This window comes from Melanerpes formicivorus, unplaced genomic scaffold, assembly GCF_026170545.1.
Source record: "Melanerpes formicivorus ecotype bairdi unplaced genomic scaffold, bMelFor1.0.p_v2 SCAF_38, whole genome shotgun sequence".
NCBI lineage: Eukaryota > Metazoa > Chordata > Aves > Piciformes > Picidae > Melanerpes > Melanerpes formicivorus.
The window spans coordinates 3,398,239-3,421,693 of NW_027142390.1; the positions used below are offsets into that span (position 1 = coordinate 3,398,239).

At 42.7% G+C, this 23,455-nt stretch overlaps 1 protein-coding gene across 1 annotated transcript in view; it reads right to left on the bottom strand.

Annotated features, from left to right (window-relative positions):
* Positions 1-23,455, bottom strand: part of PRKCD (protein kinase C delta) — a 65,420-nt gene that overhangs the window by 14,494 nt on the left and 27,471 nt on the right. Inside the window, exons 2-4 of the mRNA XM_068157862.1 lie at positions 12,344-12,478; positions 9,747-9,946; positions 7,054-7,114 (exon numbers count right to left, since the gene is read on the bottom strand). Coding sequence (XP_068013963.1) covers positions 7,054-7,114; positions 9,747-9,946; positions 12,344-12,458 — 376 coding nt within the window. The 5' untranslated portion in view covers positions 12,459-12,478. The remainder of the gene's footprint in view (positions 1-7,053; positions 7,115-9,746; positions 9,947-12,343; positions 12,479-23,455) is intronic.

A 23,455-nucleotide genomic window follows, 5' to 3' on the forward strand; every position in this document is an offset into this window, starting at 1 on the left:
TGCCTCACCCTGAAAAAGCTCCCAACACAACCATGACACCCTGGCACAATGTATGCCGCTGCTATCTTTTCCCCTCCAGGAACAGGATTCATTCTGGCTGTGCATGCTACTGAGTTCACCCAACAAAAGCTCCCGTCAGCCGCTGCACTTCTGCTTGGCCAAGTCTGCAAACAGCACTATCACTTTGTTCAATCCTGCTGAGCAAATACAGGGACCCCACCCACTGGTCCTCAAACGCTGTAAGGGAACCAGGGACCTGAACCTGCACACAGAGCAACGACGTTGCCGGATCAGCAATACTTCATAGTGTTTGCTGCATGAAAACAGTGTCTTCATAATGGTGATTTAATCAGTAACAGCAACAAAGCAGAGCAAGGTATGTTGCTTTGTAGCCTGTGGTTTGAAGAGATAATCTGTGATGGAACAGATTAAGGGACAAAAGCCTCCCTGAAGTCTGGAAGGCGGGCAAACCGAGGGTTTAGTGAGGTACAACAGCACTCAGCAGGTGAAGAGAACACAGCCTCAACTCGTGCTGTAACACTGGATGCAATTTAGTACTGCTGATACCACCTGCAAAAGTCTCTGACAAACTTGATCAGGATATGGGAAAGTGTGGTATTCCCCCCCCTTCTAGAACACCCTACCAAACTTCACAGAAATATGCAAGACTGGCATCTATTTTTGAGAGGATAACTAATAAACTAGGCAGTTTGTGTGAGGAAAGAAAAGAGAAACCATCCACTTTCCTTAAACATGCTTCAGTGGTGAAGAAACCTTAAGCACAGCACAACTCCAAAATCTGCATGTGAGAGCACAGAGTCTTCACAACCAGCTGCCTTATTAAACACCTTTGCCAAACCCAACCAACGTAGCAAAGCATAGCTGCAAACATTTTTGTATGCTTCAGCAGAAGCTGAGAGGTTTGGCCAGCTGCTGTAAGTCGAGTGCACCCGAAGCTGAGGTGGCTCTGAGATGACAGGGTAGCTCGTTTCAATGGGTGTGTTTAACAAGTTATCTTCAGTGTGTAAATTACCTTTAATGTGTGTTGAAGTCCAGCCAACCACGGACCCAACTGGAGAACAAAGGCTTTATTTCAAAGATGCAGACAGAATTAACAATTGCAAGGAAGTAACTTTCCCAACAACTGCATGGATGCAGGGTGGAGATGAGGGAAGGAAGAAACACAAAGGAAAGCCTTTGCTTCCCCCTTCAATTGAGCCAGGATTCCCACACACAAAACATGTGTCCTGGGCCAGCACAAAGTCAGAAACAGTCATGTACAAAAGAGCTGAATCAGCAGCTAGAATCCAGGTGACCTCTGTGGCCTGGACCTGAATTTAATCATCTTGGACCCAAGCACACACCATTAAACATAACCTATTTCCTCTATTGCGGCCTGTGGTTAATATTTATCACTGACAGACTGTTCACGTATTTCAAGGTCCCTTCTCAAAACTTGTGGCTGATGGGACAACAGCACCCAGAGCTCCTCTGTCCCAAATATTCATTAAGAAACCATTAAACACAACTGTGAATAGGCAGTGCAGCTCTCCAGAAGTGTTGCCAACACACCCCTGTACACACTATCCAATGCCAGCACCAGACCTTCTGAATATTTCACAGCCACTAACACAACACACGACCCACAGTCTGGAAAACATTTGCTAAAACAATATTGCTAGAACTCTGCTGGGCTGAAATAAACCTCAAGGTAAGCTGTCAAATTGCTCAGCTGCACTTCAACATTTCCAAGGGCAAAAAGAAACAGCCTCCAGAAAAACTGGACCAGATTTTTTTCAGAAGGAGGAACTGAAGAAACATTTGCCATCTTCAGAGTTTGTTTTTCATTTTAGCTTGCTCACTTCCTGGTTGTGTGTTTGTGAACAGAGGAAAGATAACAGTGCTGCTGTCAGAAACCGAGAACAGGGCCTTCACATCAAACAGGGGCAGGGAAAACATCTTCTGAGCTAACTGGCTGCTCAAGTTGAGATTTGCCTGAAACCTCATAATAAATTACAAGACCCACTAAGATTTCTGTTCAGTGTCCCCTTTTGCTGTTCTTGCACTTGGCTTTGTTTAAAAGTTAAGTGCACCTTCAGGTCAAGAAAAATATTAATCTCTCAGAGCAATCATTAAAAGGAAGGCCAATTCCTCACGAAGGAGACTTGTCTGGTATGAACTGTCTCAGAGGAATACTGCTCTTTAGCCTGGTCCTGCAAAGGACTGCTGTACAGATCACGTCTACAAAACCCACCATTTGCAGAGATACAAGTTTACCCAAAGCCTACATTTCTCTGAAATGAGCTTGCTGCTTTAAACCATTTTGGCTTCTGTGTTCCTCACATTTCACTTACAGAGTGTTAATATTGCCATGTAGTTCGTTCTTCCTTTCCCTCCCCACCTCCCCGCCCTGTTCAAAACCATCTCCTCTGTTCTCAGTACTTGTAGATGTTACACTGCTGACATTTAAGTAGCAATGCCAATAATCTGTTACTTTAGAAGCCAATATTGCTTGCTCTGAAAGCTGGCACAATCTCCCATCGCTTCCCTCAGCCGCAAGCATTTACACTACAAACCTTAGCACATGTTGTGTTACGAGCTCTTTGCAGCACCTTGATGGAAAGGTGGCTGTGCTACTGCTGTAAAAAGATGACAGGTATGATATGCTCTGTCCTGAAGAGCGACTGGGATGCCTGTGGGTGTTCATTTCTTGCCTGCTCCTCTAAATAAATGAATGAAGTGCTGCCTGGGCCACTATGCCAGCAGCCTCTCCTGTGACACTCAGCAGAGCACTGTGGTGGATGGCTGTGCAGCTACTTTCAGCTGGTCTCCACTGAATCAGTCTTCATTGGCAGCAACGAACCCAATGATCTTCTAGAAAAGTGCCAAAACAAACCACCGGAGGTTTAACAAGCCCTGCCTTTCAGTCCAGGAGAAACAAATCCCATCTCCACACTCCAGTCTTTGTAGCTCGCTCAGCAGCTGCACAGCAGCTCTGCTAACCCAGCCTGTGCTCAGCTGTATAGAGTATTGTTTTCCTAAATGTCGAGAAGTGTTTTGGTTAGCACTCCTGCGGATACCCGATAGCTCATTCATTGTGGGGAAGCAGGGAATGAAGTGGAAAACGGGCTCTCTCCTCTTTCTTTTGTAAATCACAAAGGCACAGTAAACCAAACCTTTACAAATGCAGCATCTAAGTAAAATTCCTTGTGAACACATAAAGATACCGCATTTTCTCTGCGCTACACAGCATGTTAGACACCAAATACACTGCCAGCTTTCTGCTCAGGGAATTCCATCGGCAGACAGTTGACTTTCATTATAGAAAATGAAGCTGGAAAATGCTTTTGTTGAACCCCTGCAATCACACTTCTAGATGCAGACTGAAGGAGATTCTAGGTGCCACTGAATAACTATCACATCTGCCAGATTTCTAGCAACAGTACTGCCTCAGTCAAATGATTAAATCCTAATTGCACACAGGGAGGCTGGCATAAGGCACAGGTCTGGATTTTCACCCCTTATCATTATTATTTACTAATAAACGTGACAATCCTTTCTCAACACACCTTACCTGTAGAGAAACTGGCTTCAAATCTTCATTTAGACCCATCCAACGTGCTGTGACAGCAAAGCTGTCCTCACCCTACTATTTCTCACGCATGCCTCAGAAAGTCTAAGATCTCATGCTTCCCCTACACTCAAAACAACACGTGGAGAGAAAAGCCCACTCAAATACATGCAGCTCTCAGGTTCATGTTCCTGTCCCAGCACTCAGACACTTGAGATATCAAAGGCTCACATGCAAATTACTCACCTTCTGATACAGCTAACAGCATTTTAAGGGAAAAATTCACTAACTCTTTTTTTCCAGGAAGCTAAAGCCAGCAAAGCAGCAATTTGGAATTCAAATCCAAGACCCAAGCATACTTCCAAAGCTGCTAACGCAGCGCAAGACACCCAGCAGTACTGCAAGCCACCTCTGATCCTGGGTTTTTCTTGCTGGATAAGGTCATTAACTACATTTGAATAAACAAAGATCGAGCAAAGCATTAAACGTATTGCAACTCCCACCTCCTGAAACCAAAGCTGCTTTACAGAACTATAACCTAGTTGCAATACTACAACGAGAGAAGGAGGGGCAGTAAGAAAACAATATTCTGAAGTGAAAGTGGGGATCAACACCCTGCTCTCATGTTTCACACACCAGAAGAAAAAGCTTCTAATTCCCAGCACAAGCTGATTTTCAGGTCCCAGGACAGAAAACAAAAAAATGCTTTGACAGCTCTATGTCAGGGCTCTCCAGCCCTGGTTTTAACAGCCTAGAAAGAAAAACCCCTTTGAGACCAGGAAGACATTTCATATAGAGAGCTCTAACTTAACTGCCCAGGCCCCAGTCTGCAAAAAGAATACACAAATGAAGTGCTGCAGTGTAGCCTACCACAGAGCAAATGTCAATATGAGTTTATTCCATTAAAGCTGAGAATGGAGCAGTACAGACTTGCTTCTCAATACTGCTGCCTACCATCAAAGCAGAGAAAAGCAGTTCTCTCTAAAGGTGGCAGAACATTTGGTGCTCTGAAGGGCTGCAAAGCAACAGCTTTAGTTTGCAAAGCAAGCCAAAGTAAGAATTATTCACTTCTTGTGTTTGAAAATCTCCAAGCACTTTGCAGGCTACACCTATAACTCTGGAGACACTAGTGGTAGCAATACCTTCAGGTAAACCTGGGAGCAGCTCAAACTCCAGTTCAGAACAAGCCTTTTTTATCATTTGAGAGACACAGCCACCACACACCTCTGTATGGAAAGGTGTGTCAGAGGAAACAAAATGGTATTGTGCACGGGAAGGAATGTGAACTGTCTGTGAGCTTTCAACTGTTAACTCAAGGTTTTAGCAATGTGAAGAATGGAAGCTAATACAAACATCCTTGTAACACACCAGCTTCTCTGCTCTAACTCTGCTAACTGCTCATTTCACTAGAGAAAACATTCACAGCAGTGCAATGAGATGGGCCAAAAACTATTCAGTGTTTGCCTATTTGGCAATACACAGGTAGTGACATGAGGGAAGTCTATAATTTTAGAGTAGAATAAACCAGGTTGGAAGAGACCTTCAAGATCATCACATCCAATCTATCAACTAATCCAACCCACCTAATCAACTAAGCCACTGGGGTCAGCCACTCTGACCCCAGCCTGTAGCACTGCATGGGGTTGTTGTGGCCAATGTGCAGAACCCGGCACTTGGATGTGTTAAATCTCATGCCGTTGGACTCTGCCCATCTGTCCAGCCTGTCGAGGTCTCTCTGCAAAGCCTCTCTACCCTCCAGCAGATCAACTCCTGCCCCCAGCTTGGTGTCATCTGCAAATTTACTGATGATGGACTCAATGCACTCATCCAGATCATCAATAAAGATGTCAAAGAGCACAGGGCCCAGCACTGATCCCTGGGGCACACCACTAGTGACTGGCCGCCAGCTGGATGTGGCACCATTCACCACCACTCTCTGGGCTCAGCCCTCCAGCCAGTTCCTAACCCAATGCAGTGTGCTCCCATCCAAGACATAGGCTGACAGCATGGCCAGGAGTTTGCTATGGGGGACAGTGTCAAAGGCCTTGCTGAGGTCCAGGTAGACCACATCCACAGGCCTCCCCACATCCACCAGGCAGTCACCTGATCATAGAAGGAGATCAGGTTGGTCAGGCAGGACCTGCCCTTCCTAAATCCACACTGGCTGGGCCTTGCACAGATAAGCCATGATGAAGACCACAATGAGGGTTTTCTAATACAATGGCTCACTACAGTTTGAATGCCACCCAGAGTGTTATTAGTGCATGAACAGAGAGCTTCTGAGCTTCAGAGAAATGCTTTTCCTTAGAGGCTCTTCAGAGTCACCCAAGTCTTGGGAATTTTGCTTCAAAGAGTTAAATTTCCATAAAGGAGACAAAAATAATGAGCACATAGGCTTATTTTTCTTTTTTTTTTGGCCATTACAAAGATAAAATGTCAGCTCTGAAATGTCATGTACCACATGTGACATTCTATCTTTAGGAGCTCCTCTAGTAACTGCTACACAGACTGCACATATGGTACAAAAACGTATGGTACCTTCACAATTAATGTGCTGCATGAGAGCAGAGCTGTGTTCCCTGTACATGTCTGAGGGGGGGAAAAAAACCCTCACCAGTGTTCTAACAATTACTGCTTAACTCTTTCCATCTATGATTCAGGAACACACAGTATCATGCCGTGCAAGGCCATGGGCTAATACAGCAGACCAGTCCAACTTCCAGGAAATAACAGTTTCATGACTTCTACTATGGAGAAATTTCAACCACTAGCTAAACAACCTGCGAGTTTTACATAATTTCCTTCAGGAAAGAATTCCACAGATAAGGAAATCCTTGCCAGAATAGTTGGGTTTATTGCTGGACTTAAAGCTTCCCTTCTTGCACTCAACTACCTTCTCTGGCCTCCTAGTTCCTTCTCCAAAGAGCTGTGTAGATTTCTGACATTTCCAAGTTGTTCACCTTATGAACTGCTAGGGCAGAACATCGACTAGATTTGCATTTGAACACTTAACCATTCACTCATTGCTGCAGTCAGTGTCCCTCACTAGTGACTATGACATCTGAATGCCAGGACACTCAGACAGTTCCAGCCACAAAAAGCTTCCCACAAACTAGAGCAAGAGATTTAATTTTGCAGCTAAAAAGGAACTGATAACAACTTTTCTAGCTCATCAAAACACGAAGACAGACATAATGAAGACCCAAAAGTGGGCTAAATGCAAGAGCAAGAAGGCACAAAGGCATTTAGAAGTTAACAAATGCAGCCATGACTTCACACAACACCAAAACAAAGTAACAAAAATCAGAAAATTCTATGCAGTACAGCAGGTGGCTCTGGGCTGGGGTTTTGTTTGTTTGATTTGTGAGGGGCTTTCTGCTTTTGGGCTTTTTTTGTGAGCTACATCTTGTGTTCTACAGAAGAAAGGTGAAAAAAAGTTTTACTTTTGCATAATTGACTGAAAAGAAAAGAGTTGACATTACCTGCATCTTCCAAAAAATACTGCACAGCCATCAGCACCTTCCCTTGAGGTTGCAGGTCAAGCTATGGAAAGAAAGATACCAGTGGTGAAGTATGCAGCTGACTCTCAGGAATTTAAACAGCTCCTTCTAGGGACTCAAATCAAAGTATGATACTCAGTAACTCCTGGGTTACAATCCTCTTCCATATCTCACTGTTGCAGCTGAACCAGGGCTTTTATTCTACTGCTTTTACTATCATGCTGCATTTCTTTGATGTCTATTCAAAAGCTCAGCACAGACAAAGTTCACATTGTTTTGCATGTCCCTTTCCTGTTTCTGCACAGAAGTTTGTTGGCTTCTGTTTTTACTCTTAGTAAACTCAATGGACACAGGAACCCAGCTTTAAAAGAAAAAGTCTATACAATCCTTTATATGTTTATTGAGAGTACAAATCACAGGGGCATCAAATCCTCTAGCTTGTAATCAGAAAAAGAGTGGTATCATCAACGTTTGCTTTGGGTTTCCTCTCAAACCACTACACATGGTTTCTGTGGCAAATTTGACAGACCAACACAAATTCACTTTAAGCCAAGAGGAGAGGTCACCTCCTGCGCTCAGAATGGAGATACTCATTCTTAAACTGCTGCTATCATAAAGAGTAAGAAGCTATTAAGTATGAAAGGGTCTGATTCAGTGTTGACTTTAGCACAGAGCAAAGCATCCCTCAGTTAACAGTAAAGACAACTTGGGAGGGGAGGAAAGTAAAAAAGAAAGGAACAGTTAGATCAGATACACCTGTGAACACAGATCCCTACAGACCCCTTTACCCTACTGGGATAATGACTTTGTTTTCATCTTTAAGGCAATTTCTGACACTCAAAAAATCTCCCAGAAGGCAAAGACCTCAGTTACAGTGACTACTGATGGGCTGTCTCTCTGCACACAGAAGCAACCTTACAGGCTACAGTAAACAAGCTAACATCTCAGGCTGGATGTGAGGAGGAAGTTCTTCACCATCAGAGTGGTGAAGCCCTGGAATGGGTTGTCCAGGGAGGTGGTTGAGGCCCCGTCCCTGGAGGTGTTTAAGACCAGGCTGGATGAGGCTCTGGCCAGCCTGATCTAGTGTGGGGTGTCCCTGCCCATGGCAGGAGGGTTGGAACTAGATGATCCTTGTGGTCCCTTCCAACCCCAACTGATACTATGACCTCTGTGCAAGTCATGACTGAAGTCGTGCAGAGGAAGTCTGGGTGGTGCCTGTTCTACAGATAACAAGCAGAGGACTTCAGATCAATGAATTGGCCAAAACTAATTACTAAAATTAAAACTGATCACTAGTGATTTCAGCTACTTTTCTGAATAATTGCTTAGTTGGTGGCTGCTCACTAGTGATGCTCCCTGGGCCAGTTCTCTCTAATGTCTTTCGCAATGATCTGGATGACAGGATAGAGTGCACCCTTAGTAAGTTTGCAGATGACACTAAATTGTGTGGGAGTGCCAATCTGCTTGAGGCTAGGAAGACTCCACAGAAAGACCTGGACAGGATGAATCAATGGGCTGAGGTCAGTTGTATGAGGTTTAACAAGACCAAGTGCCAGGTTCTGCACTTGGGTCACAACCAGCCCATGCGTTGCCACAGGCCTGGGGCACAATGCCTGGAAAGCTGCCTAGCAGAGAAAGACCTGCAGGTGTTCATCAACAGCCAGATGAAAATGAGCCAGCCCTGTGGCCAGAAGTCCTGGCCTGTATCAGGAATAGTGTGACAGGCAGGACCAGGGAAGTGATCCTGCCCCTGTATTAGGCACTGGTGAGGCCACACCTTGAGTATTGTGCCCAGTTTTGCAGACCTCTCTACAGGAAAGGCATTGAGGACCTGGAGTGGCCCAAAGAAGGGCACCAAAGCTGGTGAAGGATCTGGAGAACAAGTCTTATGAGAAGTGGCTGAGGGAACTGGGGTTGTTAACCCTGGAGAAAAGGAAGCTGAGGGGAGACCTTCTCACTCTCTACAACTCCCTGAAAAAGACTGGAGCAAGATGGCTGTCAGTGTCTTCTCCCAAGTAGGAAGTGACAGAATGAGAGGAAACAGCCTCAAACTGCACCAGGGCAGGTTTAGGTTGGACAGGAGGCTGCCCAGGGAAGTGGTTGAATTGTCACCCTCAGAGGTATTTAAAAGATGTATAGACATGTGCTTAGGGATATGGTTCAGCAATATCCTTGGTAGTGTTAGGTTAATGGTTGGACTAGATGATCCTAAAGGTCTTTTCCAGCCTAAATGATTCTATGATTCTGTATCAAAATGGGTATTAAAGAATCCCCACTAGAGCAGCATCAAATCAACCAACATCCATTGTGAAAATAAATAGAATTTAAAATCCTAAGTGGAAATGCCTTGGAGTAAGCTTCACCTTTTGCCTTTTGTCTGGATGAATTACAATGAACAGATCAAGTTTAAACATCTGCTGTTTGCTACAAGAAACTGCTAGGCTTTTATAACACAGGCCCCTCAGTGTGACACAGGTCATTATTTCACACACTGATGGCAGGAACTTCATTGTCAATTTCTTTAACCTTGTACATTATCTGCTTTAAAAAATGCTGCTAAAATAATGTACCCTGCCACACATGCTAAAGGGATCAAACACTCATATCCAAGCATAAGGCATCCATTCAGTTTGAAAAAACAGAATCAGGTCAGCAAGTTTACTCTCTCTCCTTACCCAGAATTCTGCTTTGCCGTTGCCTTTCTTGCACCGCTCTGCCAGGACCGAGACACCTACAGTCACTTCAGATAATGGCTCTTCTGCTGCCTTCATCAGAACAATCTGAATCACTCGTCCTTCGTAAATGTGGGCATCAAAGGTTGATTTCCATTCTGGATACATGGTAGGTTTCTTCTGAACTAGAGTTTTTCCTCTCTCTGAAAGCCACACACACAAAAAAAATGGACCAAACCTGTCAAATCAGCTGAGGTAAAGCTAGTACTTAACAGAATAAAACAAAAAAGGGAATCCTGGTACTGAAACCTAAAGCAGATTTACTACCTCTGGTGCTTTGGTTGGGACCAAGTCTAAACATTGAGTTCAAACATGAATTGGAAGGCAAAACTCATTCTGACAAACAGGACATGCAAAAGCAGTGAAGATGTTAACATGCCACCAGAAAGACCAGGAGAAGCAATTCCCACTCTGGAATTCAGAAGCTGGTTTAGTCAGTCACAACTTGACAGAGAATATTTACATGGCTCCTTTCTGGTATAAACCCATGATCTGCTGTCTGAGCACAGTGAGTACCTACTACTATATAAAACAAATTAAGATGTGTCTTACACTGACCCAGGAGAAATTGAAACTGGTGGCTGAGAGATTAAAGGCTCCACATTTCATTAATCTACTTTCAAGTAAACCAAACATTTCACTTCTCTTCATAACTCACTGTCCTTAGCATTGTACTCTGTCTCTCATGATCACTACCTTTTAAAGGATACTGCAAGGGCTTATCTGCCCTCTCCAGCACATGTAGACCTTGTGTATACAGTGGAAGAATATGGAAAAAGCTTAAAGGACCTCAAAAAAATGGTAATTTTTTTTTACTAACATTTGTCTAGCCTCCCATATGAGCATCTCCACAGAATCCTTCCTTAAGAGTTTTACAGTGCTTTGCTCTTCTTTTCAGATGGATTTTTTTCCCTAATGCACAGCTTAGTCTCTCTTGCTACCAGTTAAGCTAATGTTTTTCTCTCCCTGTCTCAGGCACAGAAAACAACTGGTGAGTGCATGACCTAGAAGCAGCTTTAGCACATTTCCAAATCTGGGTCTTTCAGTAGTCCCACCAACACATTCAAAATGATGCTTCCTCTTATGCATCCAAATGCAGCTCTTCACTCTGACTCTGGCCACACAATGCCACCTCCCCTGTTTTTCTTCATGACTTGCTGCAAAGCCAATTATTGCCCACTTTTTGCTCAGGTAACTGAATGCAATTTAGTACATTCTGCACAATTTCTGCTGCTTATCAAGATCACTTGCTGGAATAGAAATGACTTCCACGTGCCTCTCCAGCTCTGAACGACCGATTTTCCCCCCTAAGTGTGCAACCTGTCCTTATGGTATCACAGCAGCAGCAAAGCACATTCAATAGCTTGACCCTTCTCCAGGGAGCTGCAGTATGGCCTGTCTCCTAAATCTGGCAATAGAATTTACACTCACATTGACAAAGGAAGAATTAAATACTTATGACTTAAATGTCTGCCTGGAAACTGAAGGCAAAGTTGGCTTGATACACTCCTCCCTCAGTTGTGCTGAGCCATCCAAAGGAGAGTCGTGAGTAGTGCCGTTGTGCTGCTTTATTAGGGAATGCCTGCCAACAGCAGCATTACAAATTACAGTTGTGACAGGCAGGCCTTGCCAAAGGCCATTCTGAAACACTCAGAAATGGCCACCTGAGAACCTCCTCCATTGCAACACAAACTTCAGCATTTCTCCTCTAGTCAAAAGCTTTTAGTTTTAATTTAGGGAACTCTGCAGAACGAAAAAAAAAAAACCCACTGAGATTCTCAGCAGTGCAAACCTATTTCCAGAGCCCCATACTTGGTATTCTTAAATATGGACAATTGGGAAATATTATGGTGAAAATATATAGGGAAAGATCAAATAAAACATGATTAGATAATTATTAGGGCAGGTGATAAAGGTGAGGGAGAATTAAACCCAGGCTGTCCACACAGCAAGGCTTTTACACTAGCCTATTTGTTTTGGATTGCTAAAGCCAAACCCCTTCAGCAAAAAGGCAAGCCTCAGGAGGCATTCTTGGGAATATGAGAAATGGCACCCTTTTGCAGAACCTCTGCCAATAATTCAGGGCTTGCAGAAGCAGCAGAGCTTCTGCCAGTCCAGTTTGTTACTTGGGAACAGGAGAGATTAACGTTTTATTTAACATTTGACAACTTCTGTCATGCAAAATTCACAACTCACCTTAACCCATGCAAAAGTGACACATCAGCTGCTTCACCACATACTTTGTGAATTGTTGTGTGGTGGTGGTAAACCAAGAAATGAGAAAGTTTAGACTTCGCCCTACCAAGTGCTGAGCACTCTGACCACAAGACAAGAAAGCACTAAGAAGGAAGTCTTGTTTTAAGGTGGGGACAGAGACAAAAGTCATTGCTATTTCTCCCATTCTGAAAGAAGAACTCATGGTGAAATGCTTGGCAGGACAGGAACAGCAGGACTCACCACCATTCACAGACTAAGAGGGATTGCAGGATTTCTCAGAAACTTATTCACATTCAGAAAAGCAGCACCATTTGTAACCTCACCTGTAGTCAATGCCTCCTTCATCTTGATGGCACAGAAAGGCTGCAGTTGTTCCCCTTGATTCTGTACAGGTCCCAGCTCAAATGAGTTGAAAGATATCCGTAAGAAGGGCGCCATTGTTCACAATGATACACAACCTAAGGGGAAAGAAGTAAATAAAAGCCAGAGAACTGAAGGCCTGGTCTGAGACTTGTAAGAAAATCATATATATTCCTCAGCAGCCATCATAGCTGCTACAATCCATCCATCCCTCCCAAGTTTGCAAATCTTGAATATGGCTTTAAGCCTATGAGTCTGAAGTAAAACTGGCATGTACTGAAACAAAACCCATAATGTGTACAATCAAAGATTGGATTTAAGACACCCTTTTAACCATATCCTATTAAAAGTAAGTAGCAGTTCTGCCTTTGAATTAGACCTTGCTTAATTTTTGAGCACAGAGACACTATTCATTAACACAAGTATATAAGCATTCTTATCAAATAAGCAGTTCACAAACTAATAGACTGTTTGGGGAGTTGGTTTTTAAACATTTGTTTCCCCTTGCACCTGGAATGAAGGGTGGGTTGGGGTAAAAAAGGAAGAAAAAGATTGTTGTCTGTTCCATATGCTCCTTTCCCAGTATTTCTCACAATGCAGGGAAGGAAAACTAGAAGCAAAACTGGTCATCCAAAGCTCACAATGTTTTGTTGCTCTCTAGGTACACATTGTTTTCTTCTTTTTGACTGATACACAGCTTCAAGGATTCCCAGACAGAATTCTAGGCACTTTGCTAGGCAATCAAATGATAAAAGGAACACCTTTCATTTAAGTTTTAAATAGGTTATCTGAGAAACTACTGAACCTACTTACCATTGCTGGACACTGCAGCAGATGTATGGGTGTACAGTAAAAATAACAAGTCCTTAAGCACGATCAAGCAACTGCACTGCACGCAAGCACTTGATCAACATTAACCACCCGAGTAGCTGGTCCATACATGAGCTCACACTCAATTCTCTCACTTAGATGAATGTAGTTACAGAAATTTCTGAAACAGATTTCACTGGCTAAGTGTACATTTTATTTTTCACACTTAACATCGAAACCAACTCACATTCCAAATGTCACCGCCAAAACTGGAATAAGTACAACATCACACAATCTCTATTTAAGCATTGCTCTCGGGTGGGAGTGTACTAATCCTAGGAAGCATTGCAAAAGTAAGGACAAAGTGTTAGACTCCATCCCTGCACATACTAGGCAAAGGGAAGAGGCAGAAGTGAAAAAAACCTCCAGCACTACTGTGTGATCTTGTTCAAACTATCAGGAAATTACACAAAACCAAAGCTCCTAGCATTTGTCATGAAACTGACGTTTCACTACAGTCTTTCCTCATGCGTAAGGGACTGTGAACCAGCTCACTCAAGCAGTATTAGGAAGAACATTTCAAGCAAAATATATACAAAAATATGTTTTCAAATTTTTATACACACACACTCACACATTTTTTCAAATGTAAAAACATCAACCTGAGAAGCCATTAACCTTCCTCTTGTAGCTCTCTCAAGGCCCAGACAGTTACATAGAAGACTGTGAAATCAGTTTTTGCACCAAGACAGCATGTAGCTCTTGACACCATTATGTGCACACAACACAACCTCTCTATGCAGAGACCATTCTCAACAAATGGAAAAATTTTACTACTAACATTTCTTGAACTAGTTTCTATTAACTGACTGCTTCCCTACTTTCTTTTCTGTAGAGTAAGACAAAGCTAGAAAGGATGTTTATGATTACTTGGCACCACCGAAGTGAAAGCCATGACTATAATTCTCATTCATGCATCTGGGCTTGCAATAAATTAACAGCCCTCTAACACTAATCCACTGGTTATTGCAGCTTGGAGCACCACGGGATGAGACTGGAGACTGAGATGATCTCACAAAGAAAAATAGACAGCTTTTGTAGAAATTAACAAATACCACATGATAACCTCAGCTTTCACAAATGCAATGTAAACACAAAGCTCATCAAGAGTTTTAATGAAGAACATGTTTTAGCTGCACACGATGTGTTCACTATGTTCAGAACTACCCCCAAGTGACCAGCCTTGCCAACACCAAGATCACATGTAGCTACTACTCAATATGGACGTAAAAGAAACCAGATCTCATCATCCTTCATCTCTGGGGAAACAGCTGTGAGACCTGATTAGGCCATAGGTAGAAACCAGCTGGGTAGGTCATCCCGTGGTTCCCACTGGAAAGTTCATTTGACAGAATCACAGGAATGCAGGATAGTTTTGGCTAGGAGGGACAGCCCAGCTACAAGTCACAATTTCCAGTAAGTCTAGGACTATATTAACAAAAAAATTGGAAAGCACTGACAAAGTTAAACAATTGCACTGATTTCACTCAAGACCATCTGACTCAAGCCAGTGTTAGTCGTGAAACAGAACACAAGGCTTGGATGTTTGCTACCTTAACTCCAAATGAACAGACACAACAGAAACGGGCATAATGCATTCACAGCTTGAACAGTTCCACAATCTTGCTCATTTCTGAGGGCCAAATCATTTGAAAGCCAGATCTGCTTCTTAATTTTTAATATGGTTATTTCAGTTTCATCATAGCTGGCTGCAGTGCAATCCAAAATGCTCGCTCTGAAATGCTACACACAAGCAATTCAGCAGTTAGAAGAAAATGCCAACATCCCAGGATTCCTGACGATGTTCCGTCCAAGGTCACCATAAATGCCAGGAGATCCCTCCTTTGCTTTTCCATTTAGCAACACAAAGCCAAACAAAACCCCCAAAACTCAACAGCTTACTTGCACCTAACAAACTATCCCTTTCTGCCAAGTTTTTCTGCCCTTACACTTTATGCTTTTTTTCACCAAAGTAGAGATTTTAAGTGGCATCATGCAACATCTTGCTATGCATGATAGACTAGACTGTGACGCAGGGAGGTTAAGTGGAAAGGCAAGTTTGGATTTGCTTCTCAGATACGTTTGCCAATCCTTGTCTATGCTAGGCTATTGCAGTGAGATAGTTGACAAGCATCAGCTGTAGTGCTGTAAACAAAAGCATACCCCACTAAAACTAGCTTTGGCAGTGAAACTCTGTGAAGGAGATTAATTCAAAGTGCTGAACACACTCATCCAAAGTTTTGTCACATCTGAAAAGCACAAACATCAAAAGCAATACATGTTTTGCTTACTGCACTTTAGACTAGACCCTCTCTAGTCTCCATGACTTTTTTTTTTGGAAGCAACAGAACAGATGTTGACTGCAGTTTTGCTGTATCTGTCAAGAACTGAAACTGCTATGAGTCGAGGGAGATTTTACAATCTACTCATCCAATCTGCATCGCTGTTACGAAGTATCAAAGCCAAACTGTTTTCCCTGAAGAGTGTGATTTTATCCAAACCAAATGGTGGAAAAAACAGATGCAAAGTCCAACAAATGCTGCAAATCTTCAGTTACAAGTCTGATACCTCCAACAGTTTCAAAGTCATGTGCAATCTGAAAAACACCTAGGGGCAAGCTCTTCTAGTAACACTAGAAGTACATCGTGACGGCCACAGTGCTTCGGAGCACACCCTCAGATGCCGTCCAGCACAGCACTGGTTTTGTCAAGGACCCTTGATCTTCCCTACTGCAAGCCAAAACAACATTCTCAGCTACATGGGATAGATACTGCAAAATCCACAGTAATTTCCATGAAGCTGTAACACTGAGAGCTTTTGAGTATTTAATACAGAAAGGAAATCAACCACGTTATTATCAACTATAATATGCGTGGAGTGAGAAAGAAGGGGGAAAAATGGAAACATCTTCACATGATCACTGCCAACAACTGCTGGATGAACAAATACTCCATTTTCATATGGATGTGTTGGCAGCATGCAGTTTGAAAGAAATACTCAAAATAAATTTAAGTCTTAGTATTCCAAGGAGACTTTTCACAAGATTTGTTCACATAAAAGTCACATCAAACACCTTTTCTGCAGGGACAAGGGAAAAAACCAGTAAATTCTGCAGTCTCTCCCCCTCTGCCAGCACACAGCAGCTATTAGGGACTCACGCTGCAGCTGAAGGCATTACTTGTCAGGGTCCCTTTGCTGCCATACGTCGGCTATGTAACAAACAGTGAGGACAAGCCAACTCTAACACAATCCAGAAACAAGACGTGGTTGAGACTTGCACACAAAGTGGGAAGTAACATCAAAGCAGAGGATCATCTGGAGGAAATGCTGACATGGACCAACAACAGAGCACTGCACAGACAAAAAGCCTACCGGCCCTGAGCAGACAGCAGACTGCTCCAGCACTGACAAGGGTCTATATATCCAAGGGAAATACAAATGACAAAACTCCCCTGCTGATTTAAGCCTCTGATTTCCTTGTAGTAGTCTGTTAAATAGTTTGCAGAACTAAAACTGCACATGCAGGCCATGTTTTTTTTCCATGCTGTCTTACAGAAACACTCTACAGCAGCGCATGAAGTGACTGCTTTCGGCTTAGCTTCTTGCCGACGCCGTTTCCGAAGGCAAGCAAAGGCAGCAGGGAACACCACCAGCAGCACCACACATAGCCAACTGATTGTTTTCAGGGAGTTTAGGATGAAGAGCACCTGTAAGCCAGCCCAATCATCTGCAATTTCTGCAGTAATACCTCTAAAACAGTGCAGATGCACAAAATGTTTTAAGATAATTACACAGCAGGACTATGAAAAGTGAGAAAGGTGACAAATTTACTCGTTCAATCTCTTGCCAAATGAAACAATTTCTAGTTCAGAATTTCAATATGGCAACTGTGTGCTCTAATTTCAAGTGTAAATGATGCAGGTTTAAAGGTTTGGTTTGTCTTTTTTTTTTAAATGGTACATCAAGAGTGGTTCACAGAATCCTACAGAGCTAGCTTGGAAACACAAAAATGTAGTTGCCATTTCCTTCTTTCTCCTCCCAGTATTTTCTTTCAGATACTTCTGCTTTTGTTGGGTTGGAGCAAGGCTAGAAACAGAAACAATGACATAATAAAATCTGCCACTGTTTATGTTGCAATCGTCTGCAGAAAATTCATCTAGATAAGTCATGTAGCAAGAGAAGTTCCTAAGTTTCATTGCACTTGGCCAGAAGCACAGATAATTCCGAGTTTCCATGACTTTTTTTTCCCCCTGCCTGCTGAGCAGTCCCAAAACTGCCTGAATTTATGGCTGCTGTATAAATTGTCATTTCCCCAACATTCTCGAGCTCCCAGACATTACTGATTACCCTATCATTAGGATGAAAAAACACTTTTCAAAATAGGAGCATCAGAAACCATTTTCTGAACAGGCCAACTCGTTCTTTTCTTGGCAGGGCAAACTCCTGAGAAGCCTGAGGGAATGCAGATAGTAGGCAAGCAAGAGCAAAAGCAGACTTCATTGGTGTGCTTTTTGGAAGACATGCAGCCCAATTTATTTGAGCATATGATAACATATGATTAGCTCAGGAACGACAGTTGACTGCTTTTAAAGTGGTTTCATGTGAGTCGAGCTCGACAAATATGGGTTTTACCCTAGAAGATCAGTAAATTGAGGAAATTTTGGACTCAGGCAGCAGGACAAGCTGCTACCCAGCATATGCTCAAGACATTTTGCATTGAATGTCCTTTTCTGGAAAGGGAAAAAGAACATTTGGAGCAACAAAGTTGGCTTTTTTGATATTCCACAACTACTGCTCGAGGAAGAATGGGGGGGGGGGGGAAGTATTGTCAGCTGCTTTTTCTTTACAAGTGCATTAAAAAATAGCCATTTAAATACTCTTTTTTTAAACTCTCCTGAGTTCTCCTTCCTCTTTGAGCACACAGGACTAAACAGCAGAAAAAAACCCCACTGTGGGCACACTGATTTTCACCACTATCAAAGCCCAGTTTGAAACAAAAGTGCAAATGAAACTTCTTCATTAACTTCAAACAAGAACACGAGACATTAAAAACACGAAAGAGAAGAAACACTGCCTGAAGCCCAAAGGCTTTGTTCTTTATTTCTGACACCACAAGCCGATCTAATTTGGTAACTAGCAACTGTAACAACACGGGAAGATTAATACAACAGGGCTGGTTAGCAGGGTTCTTAGGAGGCTCTAAGCAAGAGAACAATTCAGTACTATCAAATTGCATTACACAACAGGAGCATGTCTAAAGTATTAGATAGGAGGCAAACCATGCTTTTTCTCCATGCATGCATGATTTAAAACTAATTAGGAAATTTTTCTTCTTTGGACATACGGAGTAAGTAGAGGGGCTTTTTCCCTTGGCAATTAAATAACACGATCTTCTCCATGCCTGAGGAAGACAATCTATCAGGTGGGAAAGGGAATGATGCTACACCTCTTCTTTCCTACAGTAACACACCCTGGAGCCAAGCTATAAAGCAGTTCTGGCTATGTGTCACTGAATATTGGATGTCTTCTGCAAGTCTGAGCCCTGACCAGCTCTCAGCTCCCACTTCCTCAACAATGCTCAAGCGTTCAGACAGGACGGCTAAGTTGCAAAACTGTACATGTGAATATGAGTTCCTCAAAGGAACTCATTCTGAAAGCAGGGTTCACAGACATCTTTGTAGCAGCCAGTCCACTGGGAAAGCTGAGCTACTCATACAAACCAAAGGAAAACAGCCTCCCCAAAAAATCCAGTATTTTTGTACAGTATCTGTTTAGGTTCCATCATAATCATGTGGACAGGGATCCACAATCAGGCATTCTCCCTTAGCATCTTCTAATGGGGACTTTTTACATGGGCTTGTAGTGATAGGATGAGGGGGAATGGATTTAAGCTCGAGAAGGGTAGATTTAGACTAGATATTAGGAGGCAATTCTTTATGGTTAGAATGCTGAGACACTGGAACAGGTTGCCCAGACATTGTGGATGCCCCCTCCCCTGGAGGTGTTCAAGGCCAGGTTGGATGAGGCCTTGAGCAACCTGATGTAGTGGGAAGTATCCCTGCCCATGGCAGGGGGGTTGGAACTAGATGATCTTTAAGGTTCCTCCCAACCCAAGCCATTCTCGGAGTCTATTCAATTGCCTATCATGCCCATTCTTCAGCACCATCCTCACTCTTGCTGAGCACTTTGATCTACAATTTAGTGTGACACTCAAGATTTCCTTCCTGATGTATAATTACACACACAAAGGTCCTCATTAACTATGCAACTGTAGGTTTCCTGGAAATCAAGATTTATTTCCCAGATAGAATAACACAAAATGCCAACAACATATTTTCAATCCACACATAAAACAATCCGACAACACTTCAGCTAAACTTCCACAAAACAATACACACCACCTTTCTCTTCAAAACACTGCAATTTTGTGGGTGAATTTCCCCCCCCCCCCCCCCCTTTAACTTTCCCTGAACAGGAAAAGCTCTTTCCCCTTAGCACTCAACCACTGTAAAGACAGCAAGTCAGTTAAAGTTTAAGGAAAAAAAGGAAACTGGAAATCTGTTTTATTTCAATTGTACTGCATTAATGTCTCTATGTGAGCAATGAAGAAGCAAAAAGAAAACAAACAAACAAACATCTCAAAACCCAACCAAACAGAAATAAAGAAACTGGGCTTTCAACTACAATACCAGAAAAAGCCTTCTAAAGCATTCCAATTAGAGAACAATTTTACTTTGCACCTTTGAAAGCATCAGGAGATTAGGCAGTCTAAGTGCCTCTCGCACAGCACAAGCCTCCAAACCAGAAATTAATGCTACTGCCAGCACTATGACCTAATCCTCCAAGTATCTGGAAAGCCAGAATATTCATTAGCTGAGAGAACTGTATCATCATTCATACATGCTGGAAATCTGCTGCTCAGATAGCCTCTCAGAGGAAGCACAGTTCAGTTCATGGTAGCATGATTTCGATCAAGGTTTTTAAAGTAAAAGGACACAAGATTTGTGAACCAAAACTTTTGCACATGAACTTTGTATTGAATTGCAGAGATAGAACCAGTCCTCTATACTGGATGCATCTGGAAATACTGGGGCTGTTTTGTCTGGGTGTTTTGAAATGCCATTTTTTACCCTGAGGGCTGTAAACATACTTAGTCACTCCAGTCAGACACCAGACAGCAAAATGGCCCTCCTCCTTGGTATTTCCTGGTATGCAAAGGCTGCTTAGGATAGGTAGGAATCATCCTTTTATCTTACAAGGGTTTTTTTGTATTATCTAGAAAGTGAAGGCCAAACCCCACAAAACAAATACAGATAACCACCGAAGTCAACTTCACCAAGATTTTTCCCAAGGTTTAATAACTGAAAACAGACAGTGAAGCCACACACGGCTACATGCATCACTACCTGTGAAAGCACCTCTCCATTTTCCAGTGAATAGATTAAATAAACACAGCTCAGTGATGCTGAGGGATGTATAGGATGATGTTAAGTAGGGAATGGCCACAGGGATAGATAAGGAGAAATTGGAAAGAAGTAAACACAACCAAAATCTATTTTTTATTAAAAGCATTTGCTTCCTGCTGCAATTTCAAAGTTCAGGCTTAGATTTCCAAAAACAGGTAAGAAAATGGAACCACAAATGATTTTTAACAGTCCCCTCCCCTCTGAATCTGTTCCTTGAAGAAATGAGCACTTAAAGCTCTACAGTAGACTTGCCATTCCCACAAACATTGAAGCAATAGACACAGCTCATTAACTGCGAGTTGAATTAGAGTATAAAAGGATTTTAAGAGAGATTTGGGTTAAAGGCAGAACAGAGTCTACAGAAGAAGTTGTAATGTGAACTCAGAATGAGATGCACTATTTAATACCATTTTTAATTCCTTCCTCTTCTTTTTACCTTTTCCTGAATTTTGTTTAAATAGAAAAGCTCCACACACTGTGATGACATTGATGCTGTCTTTATCTAAACAGGCTGACAACATGCCTGCTAATAGCCATATTAAGTGATTTTCCACTAAATTAATAAAACCATACCATTTTAGTATCCTTCTTAGGGAAGCAAACTTTTAAGCATTGCTATGTCTAGGATACAAGACAGTAAACAAGAAAGAGAAAAGCTAAGCAAAAATCCCATGAGCTTTAGATGAGCCAGAATCTTCCTTGCAGAAATAACTATGGCAGGACATGCTCAACTGTTTTGGATTTAAAGAGTAAAGTCCTTTGGACTGGGTGCTGTCAAGAACATCCTCTGAGCATCTTCCAGCAATGCTATTCTGACCATTTGAAAGACTCACATCTCTGGAGGATGAGTGCAGATAAAATTGTTAGACACTTATTGTCATGGTTTTTTCCAGCTTCCACTCCAGTGCTCATCCTACTAAAAGCTGAAGAATCATTTAAAAATGAGATGTTCGGTTTGCATATGCAAACCACTACACACACAGAGAAAGAGAAGACTTATACCCAAGACCTTCACTTAACAACAAAGCAAGGCAGCACCTGTTCTGTTACTTTATTGGTCCATTGCACTAATGAACGAACTGATACAAAAAGACCCCTGAGGGTGTTTAAGGCCAGTCCAGATGAGGCCTTGAGCAACCAAGTCTAGTTGAGAGGCATCCCTGCCCATGGCAGGGCAGTTGGAATGGGTGATCTCTGAGGTCCCTTCCAACCTAAGCCATTCTTTGATACAAACTTCATTACTCATCTTAAATACTTTCCTGGGGGAAAAAAAAAGACTTTATCAACTGACTTGCCAAAGTCTCTATAGATCACTGGAAAAAGTAGGTGAAGGCAAACTCTTTGATTACAGTTATACTCCCATGTCCCATTTAGCCCACAGAAGCATCAGAGTATTCAGTGGTTTTCCTACAGACAAGCTTTCCTGACTCATTATAGCCTATCATTTCTTCCATCACTAAATGGATGAATGATCATCAATGCTTATAAATATGTAAAGGGCGAGTCCTGAGAGGCTGGAGCCAGGCTCTTCTCAGTGGTGCCCAATGACAGGACAAGGGGCAATGGGTAGAAGTTGAGGCATAGGAAGTTTCATGGAAATATGAGGGAATATTTTTTCACTGTGAGGGTGACAGAGCACTGGAACAGGCTGCCCCATGAGGTGGTGGAGTCTCCCTCTCTGGAGATACTCAAAACTCGCCTGGATGTGTTCCTGTGTAACCTGGTGTAGGTGATCCTGCTCTGACAGGGGGGTTGGACTAGATGATACTTCAAGATCCCTGCCAGCCCCTGAAATTCTGTGATTCTGAGACAATTTAGACTTGGTTATTTTCCCCTGCACCTTCTAATTATTTATGACTTTTTGCTGTACACATTTCTCTTGCCACAAAAGTGCCTCTTCTGATAATCTTTATAGCAGTCTTTTGATACAAAAAACTCAAACTGCTACCACTGAAAAGTACCTCCTGTTGGGAGGCTGGGAACCATATCATTCCAACATGTCATTGCTGTCAGATCATTAAGTTTAAAAGGATGGTGTATGGCTGCTACTGGCACAGAAAAGCTCAAGAGGAAAACTTAACAGCTGCAAACCAAAGTCTCCCAGAGGTGATGGCACAGGCCACATGTGCAACACTCTTCCCAAGCTGTACAGTGCAATTGTACTTGAAAAAGGAACAGGCAGGTAATGGACTGGAAGCACACAGGAACCAAAATGCTCCTAGTCGTTCCAAATGCAAATATTCCCACTTGCAATTAGAGAAGATCCCTTTCTTAATGCTCAGCATGGAAAGACTGCATGTCCCCAGGCAGCTGAGTGGGAAACTCTCTTTCCAAATGGTGTAATTTGTTTGAGCAGATCTACCCTTAATGGTCTGCCCAGTCCTGCCTCCCAATCTTTCCTCTGTGTATTAGCTCTCTCCACACTGCCTTGATTCTTTCCCTCCTTGCATGCCAAGCAGCTCTTTCATGCTGTTTGCTATGCAGCTTGCTCAATCACAGCGTACTTAATCACCCCATCATTCTGTATATCTGAAATACCTCTCACTTCCATGCAGCAGTGGCCATATGAGATGGAACAACACAGCTCAAACCAGTGAGTAGTGGGTGCTGGCAAGGAGTTCTCCTGGCATTTTCAACAAGCCACTTACCCAGTACAAGTTAACCCAAAAGACTCCTTTCTGCCTTACAGTTTACAGCACTCAGCAGGCCACAGGATACTGGCTTTTCCTCATAGGTCTG